This window comes from Tenrec ecaudatus, chromosome 2, assembly GCF_050624435.1.
Source record: "Tenrec ecaudatus isolate mTenEca1 chromosome 2, mTenEca1.hap1, whole genome shotgun sequence".
Lineage (NCBI taxonomy): Eukaryota > Metazoa > Chordata > Mammalia > Afrosoricida > Tenrecidae > Tenrec > Tenrec ecaudatus.
In genome coordinates, this window is record NC_134531.1 from 136,713,060 (window position 1) to 136,731,556 (window position 18,497).

The following is an 18,497-nucleotide window of genomic DNA, read 5'->3' on the forward strand; positions in this document are numbered from 1 at the left end:
ACCCGAGGGTCTGGCTAGGAAGACTGTCTAGGGCGGAGTGGAGTGGTACAGGAAGTAAAATCTCACCCCCAACTGCACTTTGCCATCAGTAGGCAGCAACAAAGGGAGGCAGCTAAGGTGAAGTGGGATAGGGAGCGTCCAGACAACCAAAGGAGGGCCCCCCCAACCTGCATCAGGGATGGCAGAGGGGCGCCCTGTGGGAGAGCCTCCCAATGACTGTGAAAACACCCACGGGTGCAAGAGTAAGCTTTAAACATCTGCCCGAATCACCTCTCATATCTCACTTAGCTATTCTCCCTCCTGCTTCATCCCGGGGGAAGAGGGCAGAGCCCTCCCTTAGCAAGCTGAGAGACACATCAGTGAGCACAGCACAGAGACCCAGGCCTTCCCCACCAAGCAGCAGGTACCTGCTGGCAGCCAGCCAGCCTGGGGGAGGGAGCGAGGCCTCAGTGACGGCCCATTAGGCTGAGACTTCAGACTGCATTTGCGGCCTGCAAATGGCGGAACTTGGTAGGACCCGTCAATGTCATAACACCAAGGAGGTTTTATCCAAGGACAGAGAGAAAGGACGATCCCCACTGAACAAGTTGCGTGGAACAGACAGAGGATAAAAACTAAGTTGCTCCCTTAATGACACCTCATGAAGGTGACCTGTCTGCTCGTCTCACCGGGAACATCAGAAAGCACCCGCTGGCCAGGGAGGAGAGCGCTCACAATGGCCCATCCTGAGTTCTCTGATGGCGACACGTGGCCTTTAGACCCATGTGGCAAACCAGAGGCAGTTCTGGTGACGGTGAGTTACACGATCTTGTAACTTCTGAGATTTCCTGTTAGGTCGCCGTCAGAATACTTTCCTCTTGAAAGGAAGGAAAACATGGTCTTTATTTCATCCCAGCGATGTTCCTGGAGCCTAGGCCTACCTTGAGAAACTCCCCCGAGTCATCTCCTATATGCAAACTGCAGGGCCCATAAAGTACAGTATTCTGAGAGTGCCGCTTGGCAATTTCATCAGTGGATTCTCACGTTCTGGAAGTTTCCAAGGAACGTTCCTAAAATGCCAGGTGCAAAATCAGAATGAGCATAAAAGGTACTGGGCTAGCGCTTTAGCGCGGCTACTGGCCAGCTTGCTCACACCTAAAATAACCTCAGAGTGGATGGTTTGGGACTCTCAAGAGAAAGTTGGCTTCATTTACGAAACATTCCTAAAGCCTTCATCCCATTCGGGCCAAAACACATGCAATATTTTAGTGATTCAATTCTGCTTGGGTAGAGGCCCACTGCCAATGAGTCCATCGGCATAATGACCTCATAGTGACCCTGTAAGACAGTAGGCTTTTGAAAGACTTATGTTTTTACAGGAGCAAATGGCCTCAGGTTGATCCCTCAGAGAAGGGGGTGCTGATGGGAGGAGTAGGGTACTGAACCACTGACCTTGTGGTCATTAGACCACTATTTTAACTCAGTGTGCCACCGGGGCCACTTTTGGTCAGAGAAACACATTTCTTCTCCAACATGATGAGCAAGCTCAAATCTTTTAGAAACAACCAGTTTTCTTGTGACTAATTATGATTTTTATAAATGTCTAATGTTTAATCATAGGATTAAGCAATATCTCTCAGACATGTCTTTCCCCACCCCTGCCCAGACTAGTCAAGTGCAGTAGTGAGGTGGTGTAGACAAGGAGGCCAGCCTGTAATTGACTTGAACAATCGTGATAACTAGCTACCTGTGGATTAGCCTCACATCATATTTCCAAGTCATCTCAAAATAATGGTCCCAAAGGACAGAGAGGTGAGTATCTGTTAACCACAAATCCTGGAGGAAGATGTCCAGGTCCAAGTTGAGGTACAAGGTGAGTCTTGGGAGCAACTCTGCTTCTCCAGTTTAGGACAACTCATGCCCCTGGCCAGGCTGGTAGCATTGCTCTTGAACATGACAAAGAAAGGAACAGGCTAGGCAGACTTTGGTAGACGCCTCTGTGCCATTGGGGTGGCAGCACATCCTCTGGTCTCTCCTTGTCAGGTGAGAGCCCTCAACCTCTCAAGGCGTATCCAAACAACTGCTACGAAGCTGGACATCCTGCAACTGATTTTTCTCTTCAGTTGCTGAAGTCATTTGGCAAATGGCTTTGTGGCTTCAACCAGTGACCTGGGCAAGTTATACTTGGTTGGTGTGCTGAATGAAGCGCACCTTGGTTGGCGGTGGGCTGAAGCCAAGCTTGGGTTTTCTCCCGCAGGAATGAAAGCCGGGCTTGGTCAGCTCCCGCTGCTGTGTCCACCTCACACCGTCAAAGGTGCGTGACAACAGATGCACAGTGATGGCGTGCACTGAGCATTTTATGAGGCAGGTAGAATGTCACCTCCCCACTGGATGAACAGTCCCACTTCTTCTTTACAAATGAGTCTCATTTGCATCTTAGTGCACCTAAACCCCACCATGAGAAATCCTTTCCTCCCCCGTTTAAAAAACAGACTCAGAGGCTAAGAGGTGTAGAAAGAATAATGACCACAGCCGCTAATTCCTGGGTGTGGGCGCCGTGCCAGACACGTCATACATGGCAGCCCAGCTGTGTGAGAGTGAAGAAATGTATTCATTGAACACCCAAGGAAACGGACACTCAAAAGGGGTGACGTTAATGCTCCTAAAACCACACAGCACCAGTGGGAAAGACACATTTCGAACACAGCTACGACGTACGTAGTTTCACGCAAACGATTGGACATGTTTTGAAATGATGTAAAATGAATAGGTCCCAGTGAGTATTTTCCCCAGAGATCCCGCCTCTCAGCAGCGCCAGCTGCCTGGTGCTGGAGCCTGGCATCCAGTAGCATCTGCAATGAGCCTTCACTTCCTCAGCCTGCCCAGCCCATGTCTGTTTGGAACGGACTGGACCAGCTCACTGGTGCAGTGAGTCCCTCCCCCTCCTACCTTTCCTCTCACCTCTCCCTCCCAAGCTGGACTCCTGCGTCCCTCATTTCAGCCATTCTCCTGACAAGCGCTCCAGCCCCCACTCTGAAACCCTACCCAGCCCACCCACCTGCCCACCTCTGCAACTCCTACAACGTGGCCCTTGGCACTCCTGGTCTTCAGTCCCCCAGGGACCCACTCTGTAGCCAGCATTCTGGTGACACAGTGAAGGCTTCGAGAGAGACCATTCTCCATTTGCTGAAGGAACCTCCTCATGCCTCATTTCGTCGTCAGTCCACTGCAACTCAGGCGTTGCCCTCCACCCCCACCCCCACTTCAGGGCCAGCCCTTGCCAATAGCACCCAAAGCACTCTTGTTGATGTGGTTATGCCCAGTGGGCGGGTCTCAGTTACCAAACGATGGTGATACGTTCTGTTCTGGAACCTCTCTGAAGACAGGGCTGTCGACCGTGTCCCGACGCCTGCTTTTCCTCACTGCGCTCCGTCTCCTCCCCGTGCTGCCCTCTCTGCTGAGACAGCCTTGCCCCCTTCTCTTCCAGCTACTGATGCTTCATGTCTCAGCGGGATTCGCTTCCTCTGAGAATCCTTATAGACCCGACATCTTGGGTGCTGAGTGCCCCCCACAACCTGGGATAGACGGCCCCTCAAGGAAGGGACCACTGTAATGGCCTGCTTGACAGTGGGCTGTGCGCTTCCGAGGGCTTGGCTCTGTCTCCCTCATCCCTGTGTACTGGGCCCCCTCCCCCATGCTAGCCCTGTCTGAGAGCAGTGTGTGCGCTCGGTAAATGAGCTGAATGCACACAGACTGAAGACGAATGCTTTAAAGGCTACGGTATGCTCTCGGGGAAGAGAAGGCATTCCGACTCAAATGATTGGACATCTTCACCATCATTCAGGGGCCTGATCTCCTACGCTGAATTGCGTCTATACCCATAAATTATCTTTTCCTTTTGATGGGAGGAGAGGGGGAAAGGGGTGCCAAAGCCCAGCTGGCTACTATTTAGTTTGAAACAAACAGCTGACCCCATGCCTGCCCACATGCTATTCCTAGGTCTAGACCCCCAGCTCTCACCTGCCCCGGGCCTTCGTGGCCTGACTAGGGACTCAGGAGCACTAGAGTGTCCTGGGCATTTCCAGAGACATTTCCACCACATGCCAAGAAGACGATGTCCCTGGAAGGGTGTTGCCAGAACTATGGGCTCAATGTCAGGCTCAGATCGATTGCAGTTCTCATCTTTCCCCCTCTGGAATAACAGCATGGTGCTTGAGGGATCCAGGAGGCGGGGCACACAGCATGGAAGGGACACTGCATCTGGAGTTGTGAGACTGAGAACACACGGGGCTGATACACTGACGCAGACTTAGCCCGAAGCCAGAGAAGCCCCGTGTGCAGCCAGGCAAGGTGATGGCAAGAGAGGGACCTGCAGTGGCCTGGCCCTCACTGCCTCCGCTGGGTCCCGATACCGGGTGGCACATGGTGGGAGAGGGAGGATGCCACGAGGTCACCTGATCACCTTCCCCCAGGCTCCACACGTTCTGCTTCTCCCTTGGGTGGGAAGGCTCGGCCCTTCACTGTGGGTCCCCAGTCAGGGACGGTGCTGCAGGGCGAGGCGCCGGTCTTCCAGTGGAGCATCGGGAAGCTCTTCTCCAAGGGTGGAGCAGCAGTTGTGACCAAGTGACCCCTTACCAGAGTCTGCGGACACTCTGGACAGGCATGAGGGAAAGCTAAAGGTCACAGCAGTGACCTTCTCTCCAAACCCAGGTGGAGGGATATACCACCAAAAAAAGAAAATAATCGAGATAAAACACGTCATGGGAAAGGCTCTGTCGAAAAGCAGTGTCCCAAAGGAGGAATGTATGGATTGTGATAAGAGCCCCCAATACAAGTATTTAATTAAAAAAAGAAACAGCAGTGTCCGTCTGAGGGTTTGGGTGGGCTCTGACGTTAGCGTCTGAAGAGCCAGGGCCGGGTCACATCTCTTGGCCTGACGGGGTTTGTCAGAGTGAGTTAGCCTACTGAGCTCATGGCCAAGCTCCATCAGGGTTAAGTCGAGCCACATTGGGTGTGACGTCCCACCGTGGGCTCATCAGGCCAGACTGGGACCGTGGATGGAGCAGGGGCAGGTCACTGCCCAAGAGCCATCGCGAGGCTGGGGCGGTGGTCTGGAAAAGGAAGGGCAGACCCTTCTCGCCCGTTTAGGACAAGGGCACATGGCTTTCAACGTCACCAGATGAGAGGGTGATGAGGCCGAGGCTGGACTGGGAGTCCGGAGGACAGGGCACAAGTCCTGGTGGACCCCTGGAGAGTCCCCGTCTGCCTGCCTTGGTGCAGTCTGAGGGGCACCAGGGCCTTGCAGACTCCCACGTGCTGCGCCAGGGGCACATGGCTCTTGGGTGCACTCTGCCTCCCCGCAGAAGCCTTCCCGACCCCTCACCCCCGGCACCAGCCCCAACCTGGACAGCACTCACACCACCCTTGCCCACACACTGGCACGGCCCTGCTCAACCCCTTCAAACACCCATCACCCACGAGAGAGCCAGGACATGACTGGCAACGGGCGAAACAACCGGCTCCTAGCTCTCCAGTGTCTGGTATAGATAAGGCGCAACCCCAGGCCGCAGCCTCCACACCCCCACCTTACACTCCTGTCAGGCGAGGGCAGTAAGCAGAGGGGTGAGGCTGTCCCCCAGTGAGAAGAGTGCTGGCCTGCACCTGGCTCAGCCGGTCAGCCCTCATCCAGCCCACCTCTGGGGAGTACCAAGTCCCCAGCCCTGATCTCACAATATGCACTGTCCGTCAGCTACCCTCAGCGGGGGAGGATAGGGAGGCTTGGTGCCCAGAGAGGGCACCTGGATGCCACTGCTTACCTGTCGTACCGCTTGTGAAACATACAATCGAGAGGTCATCAGGCTTGGGGGGCTGTTGGGGAAGAAAAAGCATGTGTTAGAGAGACCTGGTGTGGCCAGCCAGAGCCCAAGCTCCCGGGGCCCCTCTCCTGTGTGTGTGCGTGTGCTGTATGTTGGTTGGGCTTATGTGTGTGCCCCTGTATGCAGCAGGCCAGAAATGGTGGGCTGCTAAGGGGAAAAGAAACCGAGGAGACCCACATGGCTTAGACGTTGATCTATCCCCCCTGTCCCCCCGCTGGTCCCACTGCCACCCCTTGCTCTAGGCTGGGCTCAACTCCCCTAGGTAGGATCAGGCTGTGCTGGTCGCGTCTAAGCCTTTACCACCTTTCTAGATGTCACCTAGTTCCCATTCCTTCCGGTTTCTCCAACAGGCCTGAGCTTAGGGCTGAGAACACAGCTGTGGCCCAAGAATGTGGCTACCCTGTGGGCCACCAGCAGTGGCGGGCCTGAGGCCCTCCCTCATCCTGGTTCTGGGCATGCAGAGCCCACCAAGTCCTCCTTGCACCGAGGCTGGCCTCTCAGGGGGTAGCACACACACGCGCGAGATGAGACCAAAGGACATGCAGGATTTCTCTAGAAGTGAGGGTGAGCATTCTGGGGAGAGAAATTAAACTGGGGCACATATAGCAGAGGGATGAGGGCCAGGGCATGCCCCAAGATCAGGGAGCGGTTCTGTTACTGGGGCAGGAAATGTGGGAAGTTGGCACCAGGAGTAGCCCGTGGAGGACTCTGAGAAGTGTGTGTGTGTATGTGTGTGTGTGTGTGTGTGTGTGAGAGAGAGAGAGAGAGAGAGAGAGAGAGAGAGAGAGAGAGAGAGAGAGAGAGAGGGAGAGAGAGAGAGAGAAAGCTAGCTCACTGGGTGCCCTGAGGATGATGGGAAAAGCTAAGAGCGAGAGCTTGAGGTAAGAGGTCTTGTTAGAAAGCTGAAACCCCTCAAAGGACCGCCCAGGGAGCAGCTATCCTCACTAGACACTGGACCCCATGTGGTTATCAGGTGGTTATAATGTGGGTCTAAAACAAAGAGGATGGAAGAGCCCACGGCAATGTTTCGGTCTCCCATCCTCTGGCGAGCCCAGTATATTTGAAGGGGAAGATAGTTCTTCCAGAGAAGTTACTAGAGAAGCAGGAAGGAGCCTCCCAAGCACGGGAATGCTATCCGCGGTCCACCCCTGGACCCTCAGCCCACGGAAGTCCTGTGGGTCCGAGCAGGCAAGCCCCGATGTGCTCACAGGGGGTGCTGTTACCACGGCAGAGCACGCCTGGCCCCTGGGCACAGTGACGCTCCGTGAACACAGGCTGTCAAGCACACCATCTCGCTCAGTAAAGACCTGCTGGCAGATTAACTTACCACAGGGGCATGATAATTCGCCTGACCACAGTCCTAGAAGAAGAAGACAACATGGTTTTTCAATGCTTAAAAGTTCTCACATCAGTTAAAAAAAAAAAATCAAGACTCCACACCACGCTGTCCGTGTGCGCCTGTGCCAAGCGTTCAGGGTGCCCTGTCCCGCCTGTCTCTCCAGCCCTGGCCTGAGCATGTGCCCAGGTGTCCTGTGAACACCTCATGTCAGACTACCATCTCTCTCCTGTGCACGTCACCCCTGCTTGCCCTGTCTGGACTGCGTGTGGTGGGGGCCTGAGACCTCGGGAGGCTCGGGCCTAGATGCATGCCTGAGGAGAGACCGCTGAGGCGGAGTCTGCACAGAGGCCAGGGTTGGAGAGGCAGCTGCGGGATGCCGGTGTAGAGGTGGTAGCAAAAGGCAGCGGGGTGTATTATAGGTACAGGAAGGGGCAGCCAGGGAGATGGGAGACTGGAAGGCCCAGGGACCTCGATCAAGCAGGACAGTGGGCATTAGCTATTACTGATCCCTGAAGACTAGGATGTTCTGTGTCCCAGCAGGCTACACACTGCCACGGACATGGCGAGTCTGGGGAGGCCATGCACAGAATGACCAGCTCTGCAGGCTGCTGGGGTAGTAACACCCATGTGTAAGAGCCTCTTCGGGAGTCCTAGACTTTCCGTCTGCAAGGCTTGGGCACAGACAGGCTGGCAGCCAGCTGAGAGTGAGGGCACTCAGAGGCTCTGTGGGCAGCTCTGTGGGGGGCGGCACTTCCTGTGCACCTGTTGGTGCCAGCCACTGAGCCTGGCTCCTAGAAGATGCCTACGAACACCAGCTCTTGCAAGGCCTGTTCTGTCTCAATGTGGACACACACTGAGGGTCAAAGACACCCAGCACCGAGTGGGAGAGGGGCAGAGAATCAGCAGCTCTAGCTTGGTGGCCCCCGCAGTCCTGGCCCAGCAGCTGGCGCTCACCTCCACAGCCTGCATGGACTTAAGGAGCACCCCACACTCCTGCCCTCGCTCTCTCAGGGCTTCCTCGAACGGCTCCATGATGATGATCAGCTTGAGCCCTGGGATCTCCTTCTTCTCCACATGCTCCAGCAGCAGCACAGCCTTCGGGGGCTTATCCACAATCACGGTGCTGATGTCCGCTGCAGGAGACGGCAAGGACGCGCAGGCTCTGCACACACGGGCTGTGACTCTGGGCAGGAGGACCTTGGGCTGTGTGTGCCAGGGTTGTGTGCCCCATGGCTGTGTGTGCCATGGTTGTGTGTACCTTGGCTGTGTGAGTCACAGCCTGTGCGTGCCAGGATTGTGTGTACCATGGGATGTGTGTATCATGGACTGTTTGTACCATTGTTGTGTACATTCAGGGTTGTGCGTGTACCATGTACTGTGTATACCACGGATCGTGTGGGTCATATCTTGTGTAAAGAGGAGCATGTTGGTGATCCTACTCAGAACCCAGGGCAGAAGGCCAGAGAACCTTCCCAGGCAGATTCTGCACCTACCTTGGTCCAGGCTCCGCTGTTCCCACCTAGGAAATATTTAACCCCACCCTTGACCCTAGCAGCGACTCCAAGCTTCTGTAAACCTCAGAGGTTTCAGGAAAAGTGTGGATAGGGGCCACCTGTACTCAGGAGGTCGAGTCAGGGGTCCAGGAAGAAGCCCCCGTGGTCTCTGAGCACACAGAGGGCTTCACATGAGTGTCAGACAATCAGTATAACTGGAGGCTGGAAGTGATAGGGGGAGAAGGGCAGTGCCGGCTAAAGGTGGGCAGGAGACAGAGGGCTCACCTGTGTTGATGATGTAGCGGATGGCTCCAGGGCCCAGGGTGTCATAGAGTGGGACCACCACCATGGAATATGTGTAGCAGGCCAGCTCTGCAATGATCCACTGTGGAGACACACGGGTGGGGGGAGGGGAGGAGAAAAGCTCTCTGGGATGTACTGCCCTTAAGCCCTGCCATCCAGGGTGTCTGCTCTGAGTCCTGTGCTGGAGAGAGTACCCTGCTCTGGTCTTGTGCATGGGGCAGGGGTTCTGTGGGGTTAGTGGGTAATGAGTGCCCACCCTCAGACTTCAGGGAATGCCCCCCCGCAAGTCCCATGCCTATGTCTAGGGCCTGCATTGGCCTCCACCCAGTGGCTTTCTTCTTCTTGACTCCAGGGTGGGAAGTAGGACCATTTGTGTGTGGATGGAATTTGGCTGGGTGTCTAGTCCTGCTCTGGAGCAGAGCCTGGGTTGGTGGTGGTAGCAGCATGGACCAAGGGCCTTCCTTTGCTCTCTTGTCTGAGGCCATATAAACAGGAGGAGCAGGAGCCTGCCAGGTGCCGGATCCCCTACTCCACTGAGAACTCTAAAGCCAGCCCCGGCAGATGCTCACCTCTGGTCGATTCTGTGCAAAGACGCCGATAAACTGATCTGAAGATGCTTTACAATTGTGCTGGAGGAGCCCAGACCCCAGGAATTCAGCCCTGTCAGCCACCTACACATGGACACCGGAGAGTGATGTGACCACAAGGACACTTCAGCACAGCAGGGAGACGCCTCTCTGCCCCCCCCCCCATGGAATCCCTGCAGGTCTCAGAACTCTCCAACTGCCCCCATCCCATACCCACACCCACTCCATGCAGGCTGGAAGCCCAGCCAGGCTGAGGTTGAGAATTGGGAAGGCAGGCCAGGTAAGGACAACTGACCCCTTGAGATCCAGGCAAAATGTCTACAAGCCCCTCGAGGGCCAGGTGTGCCAGGGAACACAAGTTCATCACTCACCTCCTGGTAGGACAGCCACTGGTAAGGCTGCTTGGGCTTCCTGAAGCCGAGGCAAGGCCCGCTCCCTGCAGAGACACGTGGTGTCAGGGAGGAAGGTGGGAATGCCGCCTGTGTCTGACCATTGACATCCAGACGGTGGGGTGGCCCAGGGGCTGAGGGATCCACCCCTTGGCTGCCTGTGTCTGTCCTGCTGAAATTCATTGCCACCGAGCCAATTCTGCCTCCTAGCGGCCCTATGGGCAGAGCAGCACTGCCCTGGTGGGTTTCTGAGGCTGTCGCTCTTTACAGGAGGAGAAAGCCTCGTGTGTTTTTTTTTCTGTGGACGGGCTGGTAGGTTCAAACTGCTGACCTTGTGGTTAGCAGCCCCAAGTGTAACTATGCCACTATGCCAGGAGGGCTCCTCAGGAGGGACTAAATCTGCCACCCCTCCAGGGACAAAGAGGCCATGGAATAGGGACCAACACAATGCTTGGTGCCCACCTTGACCTGGGTGGGTTCCCTGCTGCACCTTCACAGGGAGGTAGGACGGCTCAGGCTGACTTTCTCCTGGGCCCGTGCCCTGGGGTCACCTCTCAGAGGCTCAGCAGAGCCTATGAATGGGGGCTGACAGATACGGGCGGCTAAAGGTGGCCAAAGGTCAGGCATTCCAAGTGGGGAGGTGCCCTGTGTCCACATAATGCAGCTGCTTCTGTGACTGGCAGAAGGAGGTCCAAGAGTGGCTTAGACCTTCTCAGCTGCCACCCCCCACCCCCTACCGAGCCCCCAGTACTGAGTGGGCCTATCCTCTCCCTTGCACTCACCCGAGCTCTGCCCCAGGGACCCTCCACAGTCCTCCTCACCTGAGATACTAAGTCCACGGCGGAACACCTGGTACATGGTCCGAGCATCATCGTAGTAGTGGGTGAGGAGCTGGGGGCTACCCCCGATCACCGAGCGCCGGGCCCCAGCACTACCCTACAAGGCAAGGCAGAGAAGCCAGCGCAAGCAGGCTGAAGGTTTCTGGAGAGGCACCAGCATGCCCCAGACTGCACACAAGTCGGATGTGCTCCTGGTCCATACAGACAGGAAGTGCTCTTTGTGCACTCCCACACATGACTGTGCACACCGCCACCGGACGCATATAATGCTACATGCATGTGGCTTGAACTCACCCACGTTGTAGCTATCTCCAGCTCGATCTCAGTTGGCATGCACACCTGGGCCTAGTACCCCAGGGTCCTACACACACACACACACACACACACACACACACTAATGGCTATCGAGCTGATGCTCACTCATTGCAACCCTAAGGCAAGTAAGAATTGCCCTAGTGAGTTCCTGAGACTAACTCTTCACAGAAGGACCCATCTTTCTGTTTGTGGAGACTGGTGGTTTCACACTGCCGACCCGCATGGTTTTGCCCCCAGGGATCCTTCAGACCAGGTGAATTAGAATGCCTTCATAGGTGGGAAACAGAAAGATTTCTCCTAAGTCGTTTTCCCCAAATATGTTAGACTTAGGACACTGCTTGCAGCTAATGGTAAATGATTGTCAAGTTACCTCCCTGAAGGCAGTCAGCTGCCAGACTACTGTCTGGTCCCACCACAAGTAGGGCCCATTCCCTGCTGTTAAGGACAATGGGCTACTTCTCCCTAAAGGTTTGTGGCCATCAGTTTGGTCCCTGCAGGGTGGGTTTATACCCTACTGATAATGGTTTCTATAGTGAGCCAGACAACAGGTCAAACTGGCTCAGTGACATCCAAAGTTAGGCTGCCATCATCCTTCTTGTCACATGTGTACCCCTATTACCTCCCCTTCCTATTCAGTGGATACCCCTAGATCACCCCCCTCCCATTACTGTACTACCTATAGCACAACCCTTTCCTGTGAAGTATGTCTTCACCTGTAATTGCACGTCCTTGGGGGCTTGCACGTCTTGGGGACTAGCACGTCCCCCAAGAATATAAAAACCTTGGTTAGAAATAAAGATCTCTCTCTCTCTCCATGTGGACCACCAAGTGATACTAAGGTGAGTGTGCTACCGTGAACTGTGTCTGACTCCATTATTTCGATCTCTCTTCTATCTCTCATGCTCTCTATGACTTTACTATAATCTTTACTTATTATTGTGGTACAATTGTGCCTACTGGACCCGTGGTGACGTACCCATTAACTTAAGAAAAGCTCACAGGGAAGAACAGAGCATACCCATGGAGACCTGGGAGCTGTGCGTGCAGATTAAAGCTGTGTGGTAGCGGCTGCAGGGTGAGAGAGCGAAGGAACAAGGCTAGGAGAGAAGTGAGAAGTCTCTAAGCTCTGCAGACTTAAATCAGGTGAGAAGCAGGCAGATGAGAAGAGTTTAGGTGTAGCTGAGAAACAAAGTCTGAATCAGAAGGAGATAGCAGACTACAAGCATAAAGGCACCACCAGAGTATATCCTAGGGAATCACAATACTATCAAGCCAGTGCTGGAGGTATTGAGATCAGATCCAAAGAAATGCAAATGGAGAGATTTAACATAGAAGTGAGAAGGGAAGAGTCGGGGAGCAGGAAGGCACCTTTGCTCTCACAGTTGGAGAAGAGTATAGCTCAAGAAGCAGATTTAGAATTCAGAATAGCTTATCTCACTAGAATTATAGACAGGGAGCCTGATGAGCAGCACCCCGAGGGGAATCAAGAACGGGGATATACTGCCTTTCCCTTTTAAGCTACTGAAAGATCTCAAACAAGCAATATCTAGTTATGGTCCAGATTTGCCATTTGAAAGTAGTAAGGTAAAATTTCTGGCGGAAATGGAATATTGGTCTCCAGGTGGCTGGCTCTCTCTGGTGGTCTCCGCTCCACCTCACCTCGGCCCACACTGTGCACGGACCTGGCTTGTAAGATCCTGGCCATCCAGGAGGTGAGCATGCTACCATGAATTGTGTCTGACTCCATTGTTTCAATCTCTCTTCTATCTCTCATGCTCTCTACAACTTTACTGCAATCTTTATATATATCTTAACCGTACAATTGCACCTATCGAATCCATGATTAGTTGTGGGGGGCTGGCCTTTCCCCCCCACACCTGCAGCCCATTCAAAGAACACAGAGGAGAGTGTTGGCTGGAGTCTAACACCCACCCCCCAGCATCGGGGTCCATCTGCCAAGGGCTCCCCATCTCATTATCTATTGTTAAAATTTATTTGGAGGCAGTCAGTGAGTAGCTAAGAAGGTGTTAGGTTTCTCTCTCCGGGACTAGATCCTAACCTCAGTCCTTGGCTCCATGCAAGAAAGATTTCACGCCGAAGCCGGGCTCATGATCCAAGTGAATTTAATGAAAGTTCAAAGAAGCATCAGGTTTTACGCGGCACCCATAGGATTCCTTTGACCATGCGGCCTGGCAGAGACTGCTCCGGGACACGCAAGGATCTCTCCCCCGCCACGAAGACGACCAGACCGCACAAGCAAGCCAAGACCAAGAGCCAAGAGACCCTCTCCCTTCCGGTCCCTGCCTTTTCAAGGATTCCCGGGGGAGGTGTGGTGAACGGCCCCAGGTTGAACCCATTGGCTGGATTGCAGTCACCTGGCTCAGGTGGGCTGCTCCAGGTGTAACGCCCATCTGGGCCCACCAGCAGGAAAATCCAGCTTTTGTCCTTTGCTGGCTCTCCTGGGCATGCATAAATGGACTTCCCAATTCCCTAGACTAAGCTACCTAACAAAGGCTGCCATTCATCATTCACATCATAGTGTGAATTAGTCTGAGGACTCTGTTGAAGGTGCTTTCCCAGAAGCAGGAGGCCTGGCAGGCTCAGGAAGGCAGGTGCCTCTTCTCATAACAGGATGAAGGGGGTGTGGACATACAGCTTCTTTCCTGGAGGCCTCCCCTTCCCACCCTCCAGCCCCTCCTCATGTTCCCCAACTCCAGAGGGCCACAGCTCCGCCTCTTCCCTGAGCATGCTCGATCTGGACGGCACTCCACTGGCCCAGAGCTGGCCACTTCCTGGAACATCAGGTCTGAGGGGAAAATGTCCATGCGAGCCACAGAGCCAAGGGCCAAATTCAAAACCACAAGCAGCTCTCAACGCGTGGGGAGTCGAAAGTTATGTTTGACCAATGTGTCTTGAGCACCACTCCATGTAGGGAGCTGGGACTCACACAGTCAGACAGGGCCAGCACCCCGGGGGACAGAAGTGACACCACAAAAGACTGTGTCTAGGGGCATGGCCACTGCACTGGGTTTTGAAGGATGCAGAGGCAGACTGGGGAACAAAGATGGCGGGGCAGGGGGCGGGGGGCAAGGACTACAGGAGCTTCAGGAGGCAGTGGCATAAAGGAGGCCAGAGAGACTACAGATCAAGGCCAGTCCTCTTGGCTTTAGGTTGAAGACAATGGGGACTTGAGGAGGGTTTTAAGCTGGTATCGGATTTGTATTTCTCATCATATATTGCACTCAGGCTCTACAAGTCTGCAAACTCCGGGGCCCTTGGACCTCCCTCCTCTCATTTCCTGCCACACTCCCCTTTGGTACTTCTCTCCAGCCACTCTGGCTTCCTCATTCCTGGGGTGGAGGCAAGGGAGAGCTCAATCTCCCAGGGAAGGGAGGCCTTAGCTGTGTCTAGGATCCCATTCCCCCAGCTAGACCCACAAGGTGACTCATTCTGCATGACACACACTAGGCCAGGACCACTCCTTAGCCATTCCCTCTGGTCACTAAGACTCTATCCAGACCACCCTCGCCTCTACTCCAGGGTCTTTCATCCCCTGCTCCCTCCCATGACCATCCTTCCAAAAAAATATAAATTGGGAGGGTGGGTTGGAAAGGGGGAACCGATTACAAGGATCTACATAGAACCTCCTCCCTGGGGGATGGACAACAGAAAAGGGGGTGAAGGGAGACGTCAGACAGGGCAAGATATGACAAAATAATAATTTATAAATTATCAAGGGTTCATAAGGGAGGGGGAGCGGGGAGGGAGGGGGAAAATGAGGAGCTGATGCCAGGGGCTTAGGTGCAGAGCAAATGCTTTGAGAATGATGAGGGCAAGGAATGTACAGATGTTCTTTACACAATTGATGTATGTATATGTATGGACTGTGATAAGAGTTGTATGAGCCCCTAATAAAATGATTAAATAAATACTGAATACCCCCAAGTAAATCCAATCTGCCCACTTTGTGAGTCCTGGCCCAATTCACGGGTGTCTGTCTTTGCTGGCTTTTCCAGGTGACTGACAGTGTATTTATGTGCCGGTCAGTCAGTTCCAGCTCACAGCGACCCTGTGCACAACGGAACGGAACACAGCCTGGTCCCGCACCACCCTCACAATTTTTATGCGTGAGCCCGGTGTTGCTGCCATCACCTCAATGGTTGGGCTTCTGCTTCCCCAGCCCACCCGCCCCGACCTACTTTATCAAGCATGATGTCCTTCTCCAGGCACTGATCTCTCCTTACAACATGTCCAAAGTACGTGAGACTTCTAAAGGGAATATTCTGGCTGTATTTATTCCCAGATAGATTTGTTTGTTCTTCTGGCAGTTCCCAGTAATCTTTGTCGACACCATAATCCAAATCCATCAATTCTCCTTTCGTCTTCCTTATTCACTGTCCAACTTTCACATGGACAAGCCAAAGATATCATGACTAGGGCCAGGTTCACCTCAGTCTTCAAAGTGACATCTTTGCTTGTGAACACTTTTAAGGGGTCTTGTGCAGCCTGTATGCCCAAAGCGGTTCATCATTTGACAGCATATCTGGACTGCTGCTTCCGTGAGCACTGATTGTGAATTCAAGATAAAATAAAACAAAATCTCGGCAACATCCCTCTCTCCTCCATCCACCATGACGTCTGTTGACCCAGTGGTGAGGCTTACGTATACATACAGGATGTGTATTTATACACATATGCCTATATAAACTCATCTTTGTGAGCAAGTGCTTCCAGTCCTCGGCACTTCCTCACTTCCGGCCGCCTGCTTGTGTCATCCGCATGTCTCAGGCTGTTCATAAGTCTGATCCCATGCTCTTGGTCTTCTTCATATCATCCAGTTTCTTGGGTTATTTACTCAGTGTGCAGTCGGAATTAGGATGGTGAAAGGACACAACCCTGGTGCGTTCCTTTCCTGACTTTGGCGGCTCAGGATTTCCTTGCTGTTTGTACTGGCTCCACGGCAGCACAGTGAAGTGTGCCAGGAGTCCCGGTCTCCTCCATGTTGGCCCTGATCCACACAGCCAAATGCCTTTACGCAGTCAATAAGACACGAGTAGGCATTTGGGGGGTATTCCGTTTTCAGACAAGCTCCATCTGATGTCAGCAATGATATCCCTTGTGCCGTATCCGCTTCTGGTTCAGTTTCAGTTTCTGGCAGTCCCTTGTCGATGTACAGCTGCAACTGCTATTCAATGAAGTTCGGCAAAATTTTACTGCATGCCATGTCAAATGATGTTGTTCTATAATGTGCATTCCGGTGGGTCATCTTTCTTTGAAATGGGCACGCCTATGGATCTCTTCCAGTCTGTTGGATAGTTATCCGTCTTCCAAATTCCTTAGCAGAGACAAGTGAGTGCTTCCAGTGCTTCATCAGCTTGTTGAGACACTTCCATGGATATTCCATCAATCCCTGGAGCCTTGTTTACGGCTAAAGCCTTAAGTGGTACTTGGACTTCTTCCTTCAGCTCAGCACTGGTTCTTGATCGCATGCCACCTCTTGAAATGGTTGAATGTCGACTAGTTCTTTTTGGTACAGCAACTCTGTTCCTTCTGTTGACTTTGGAGACATTCTGCATCATCCAACATTTCCCCCATGGAGTGATAATCATATCAGCTTACTAAAAATAACGGTTCCTAAGTGCCTCCTCTGCATTATCTGACCAAATCCCCACCACTACCAGAGGCAGCAGACATTCTTTTTATTATCCACTTGGCAGTTGAGTGCATTGAGGCTCAGAGAATTAAGACCAAGGGCTGTCAAGCTAATAGGAGGCACAGACAGGCGCAAGCTCAGGGTTGTTTATCACCAATGGCTGTTCTCATCCCCAGGCTGCCAGCAGCTTGTCAGTCACGCTCTACTAACCAGCCATCTCAAAGGAGCCACCATTTCCCAAAGCTCCCCTGCAATGTTATCATGCACCTGTCCTTTCACACACACCAGTTCTTCTGCTGCAGGAATGCCCTGAGAGCCTCTGGTTTGATCTGCGCCCTCCCCTCTCAGCCAAGACCCTGCCATACTTATGACCCCCCCCAGGATGCATTTTGCCACGAGGAAGCAGTGAATGTGCAGAACAGTGCATGCCAGCATGACGCCATTTAAAAGCGGTGGAAGAGCGTACCTTTGCTCATGGCTAGGGCAGCACTCAACGTGAAGAGAGTGGGGGCTTGCTGGGGATGTCCTCTCATTTGCTTTGAACTGTGTGACTACGAGCATTTTACCCATTTGAAATAAACAGAACTGAAGTGTAGTAGGGAAAAACGGCTAACAGAGCCCCTGAACTCAGCAGACCTACCAGTCCTGGCTTGGAATGCCCTCCACACTGCCTTCCCCTCCTCGGTGCCACCCAGTGAGTCTGTGTGCTCTGGGAGGGCAGGGATCTAGGGTTGGGCTCAACTCAGGACCCCAATACCAGGCCAGGGAGAGAATGGGAGGGAATTCGCTTCATGGCCCCTTGACCACCTGCTTGGACCTCAGACAGCCATGTCCACGGGCTAAGGCCCCAGGCATCTAAGGACCAGTGAAAGGTTGTGTCAGGCTTTGTTCCCCGGAAGTATCTGGTAGCAGATCTTGCCCAAGGCCACTTGCAGGGCTTCCGGGATGGGAACAGATTCTATGGGCCATCCAAAATCCCGTGAACCAGAAATGGCAGAGTTTGGCTCCCCCCACCCCATTCCAGGATGCCCACCCGGCCTTCCACGGTCCCCACCCTGCTCACCTCCACTTCCTCCGACTGCTTCAGGAGGTCGCACGGTGGTTGCAAGGCCTTAGGCCGGTGAGTGAACCAGTAGGCGAGGATGGCAGCCAGGGCACCCATGCTCACGAGAGTGGTGGCTGAAAGACTGCGGAAGAACTGCCCCAAGTCGCCCAGCTCGGGCAGCCGCAGCATCCTCAGGATCTCCTGGGTCTGCATCTTCTCCAGGAGCGAGAGGACAAACTCTGTGGGAAACAGGAGGGACGATGTGAGGGAAGGGGCCTCCGCAGGGCGGCTGGGAGGGGCTTGCTGGGCCTTTCCTCTCACCTCTCCCTCCTGGATCTTGGGTGGCACATAGGCCTTGCCTTGGCCCTGGCCAAGTATAACACAGGGCAGGCTGGGGGTGGGGGCTAGCTGAAGTGGACAGTCTCTTGGTGCCACACAGTGGGAGGGCTCCAGGCCACCATGCCCACCTACACGCTGCCTCGTTGCAGGCCCTCGGCCTCTGGAAGCCTGGTGGTGGCTCTCCCTTTTGGGAGGAAACATGGAGAAACGCAGTAGTAGGCACCTTGAAGCTGTAGGATATGAGCCAAACAGCGGGCGCTTGGCTCCTCGGGAAGGAGAGAACTGCTGAAACCCCAGGAAGTGGCCTTTGGGCTTCCTCGTGACATCACCTCCTGGATGA

General features: G+C 53.8%; 1 protein-coding gene across 6 annotated transcripts in view; it reads right to left on the reverse strand.

Annotated features, from left to right (window-relative positions):
• ACSL6 (acyl-CoA synthetase long chain family member 6) overlaps positions 1-18,055 on the reverse strand; it is a 45,907-nt gene extending 27,852 nt beyond the window's left edge. For 3 of the 6 annotated variants that reach the window (XM_075543106.1, XM_075543108.1, XM_075543107.1), the window contains exons 1-8: positions 17,942-18,049; positions 10,788-10,902; positions 9,949-10,013; positions 9,560-9,661; positions 8,973-9,072; positions 8,149-8,327; positions 7,183-7,215; positions 5,796-5,847 (exon numbers count right to left, since the gene is read on the reverse strand). In XM_075543106.1, the coding sequence (XP_075399221.1) occupies positions 5,796-5,847; positions 7,183-7,215; positions 8,149-8,327; positions 8,973-9,072; positions 9,560-9,661; positions 9,949-10,013; positions 10,788-10,902; positions 17,942-18,031 (736 nt within the window). In that variant the 5' untranslated portion in view covers positions 18,032-18,049. Of the gene's footprint in view, positions 1-5,795; positions 5,848-7,182; positions 7,216-8,148; positions 8,328-8,972; positions 9,073-9,559; positions 9,662-9,948; positions 10,014-10,787; positions 10,903-17,836 lie in introns of all 6 variants that reach the window. The other 3 variants (XM_075543104.1, XM_075543105.1, XM_075543103.1) reach the window with 3 other exon arrangements.
• Between the last annotated feature and the right edge of the window lie 442 nt (positions 18,056-18,497).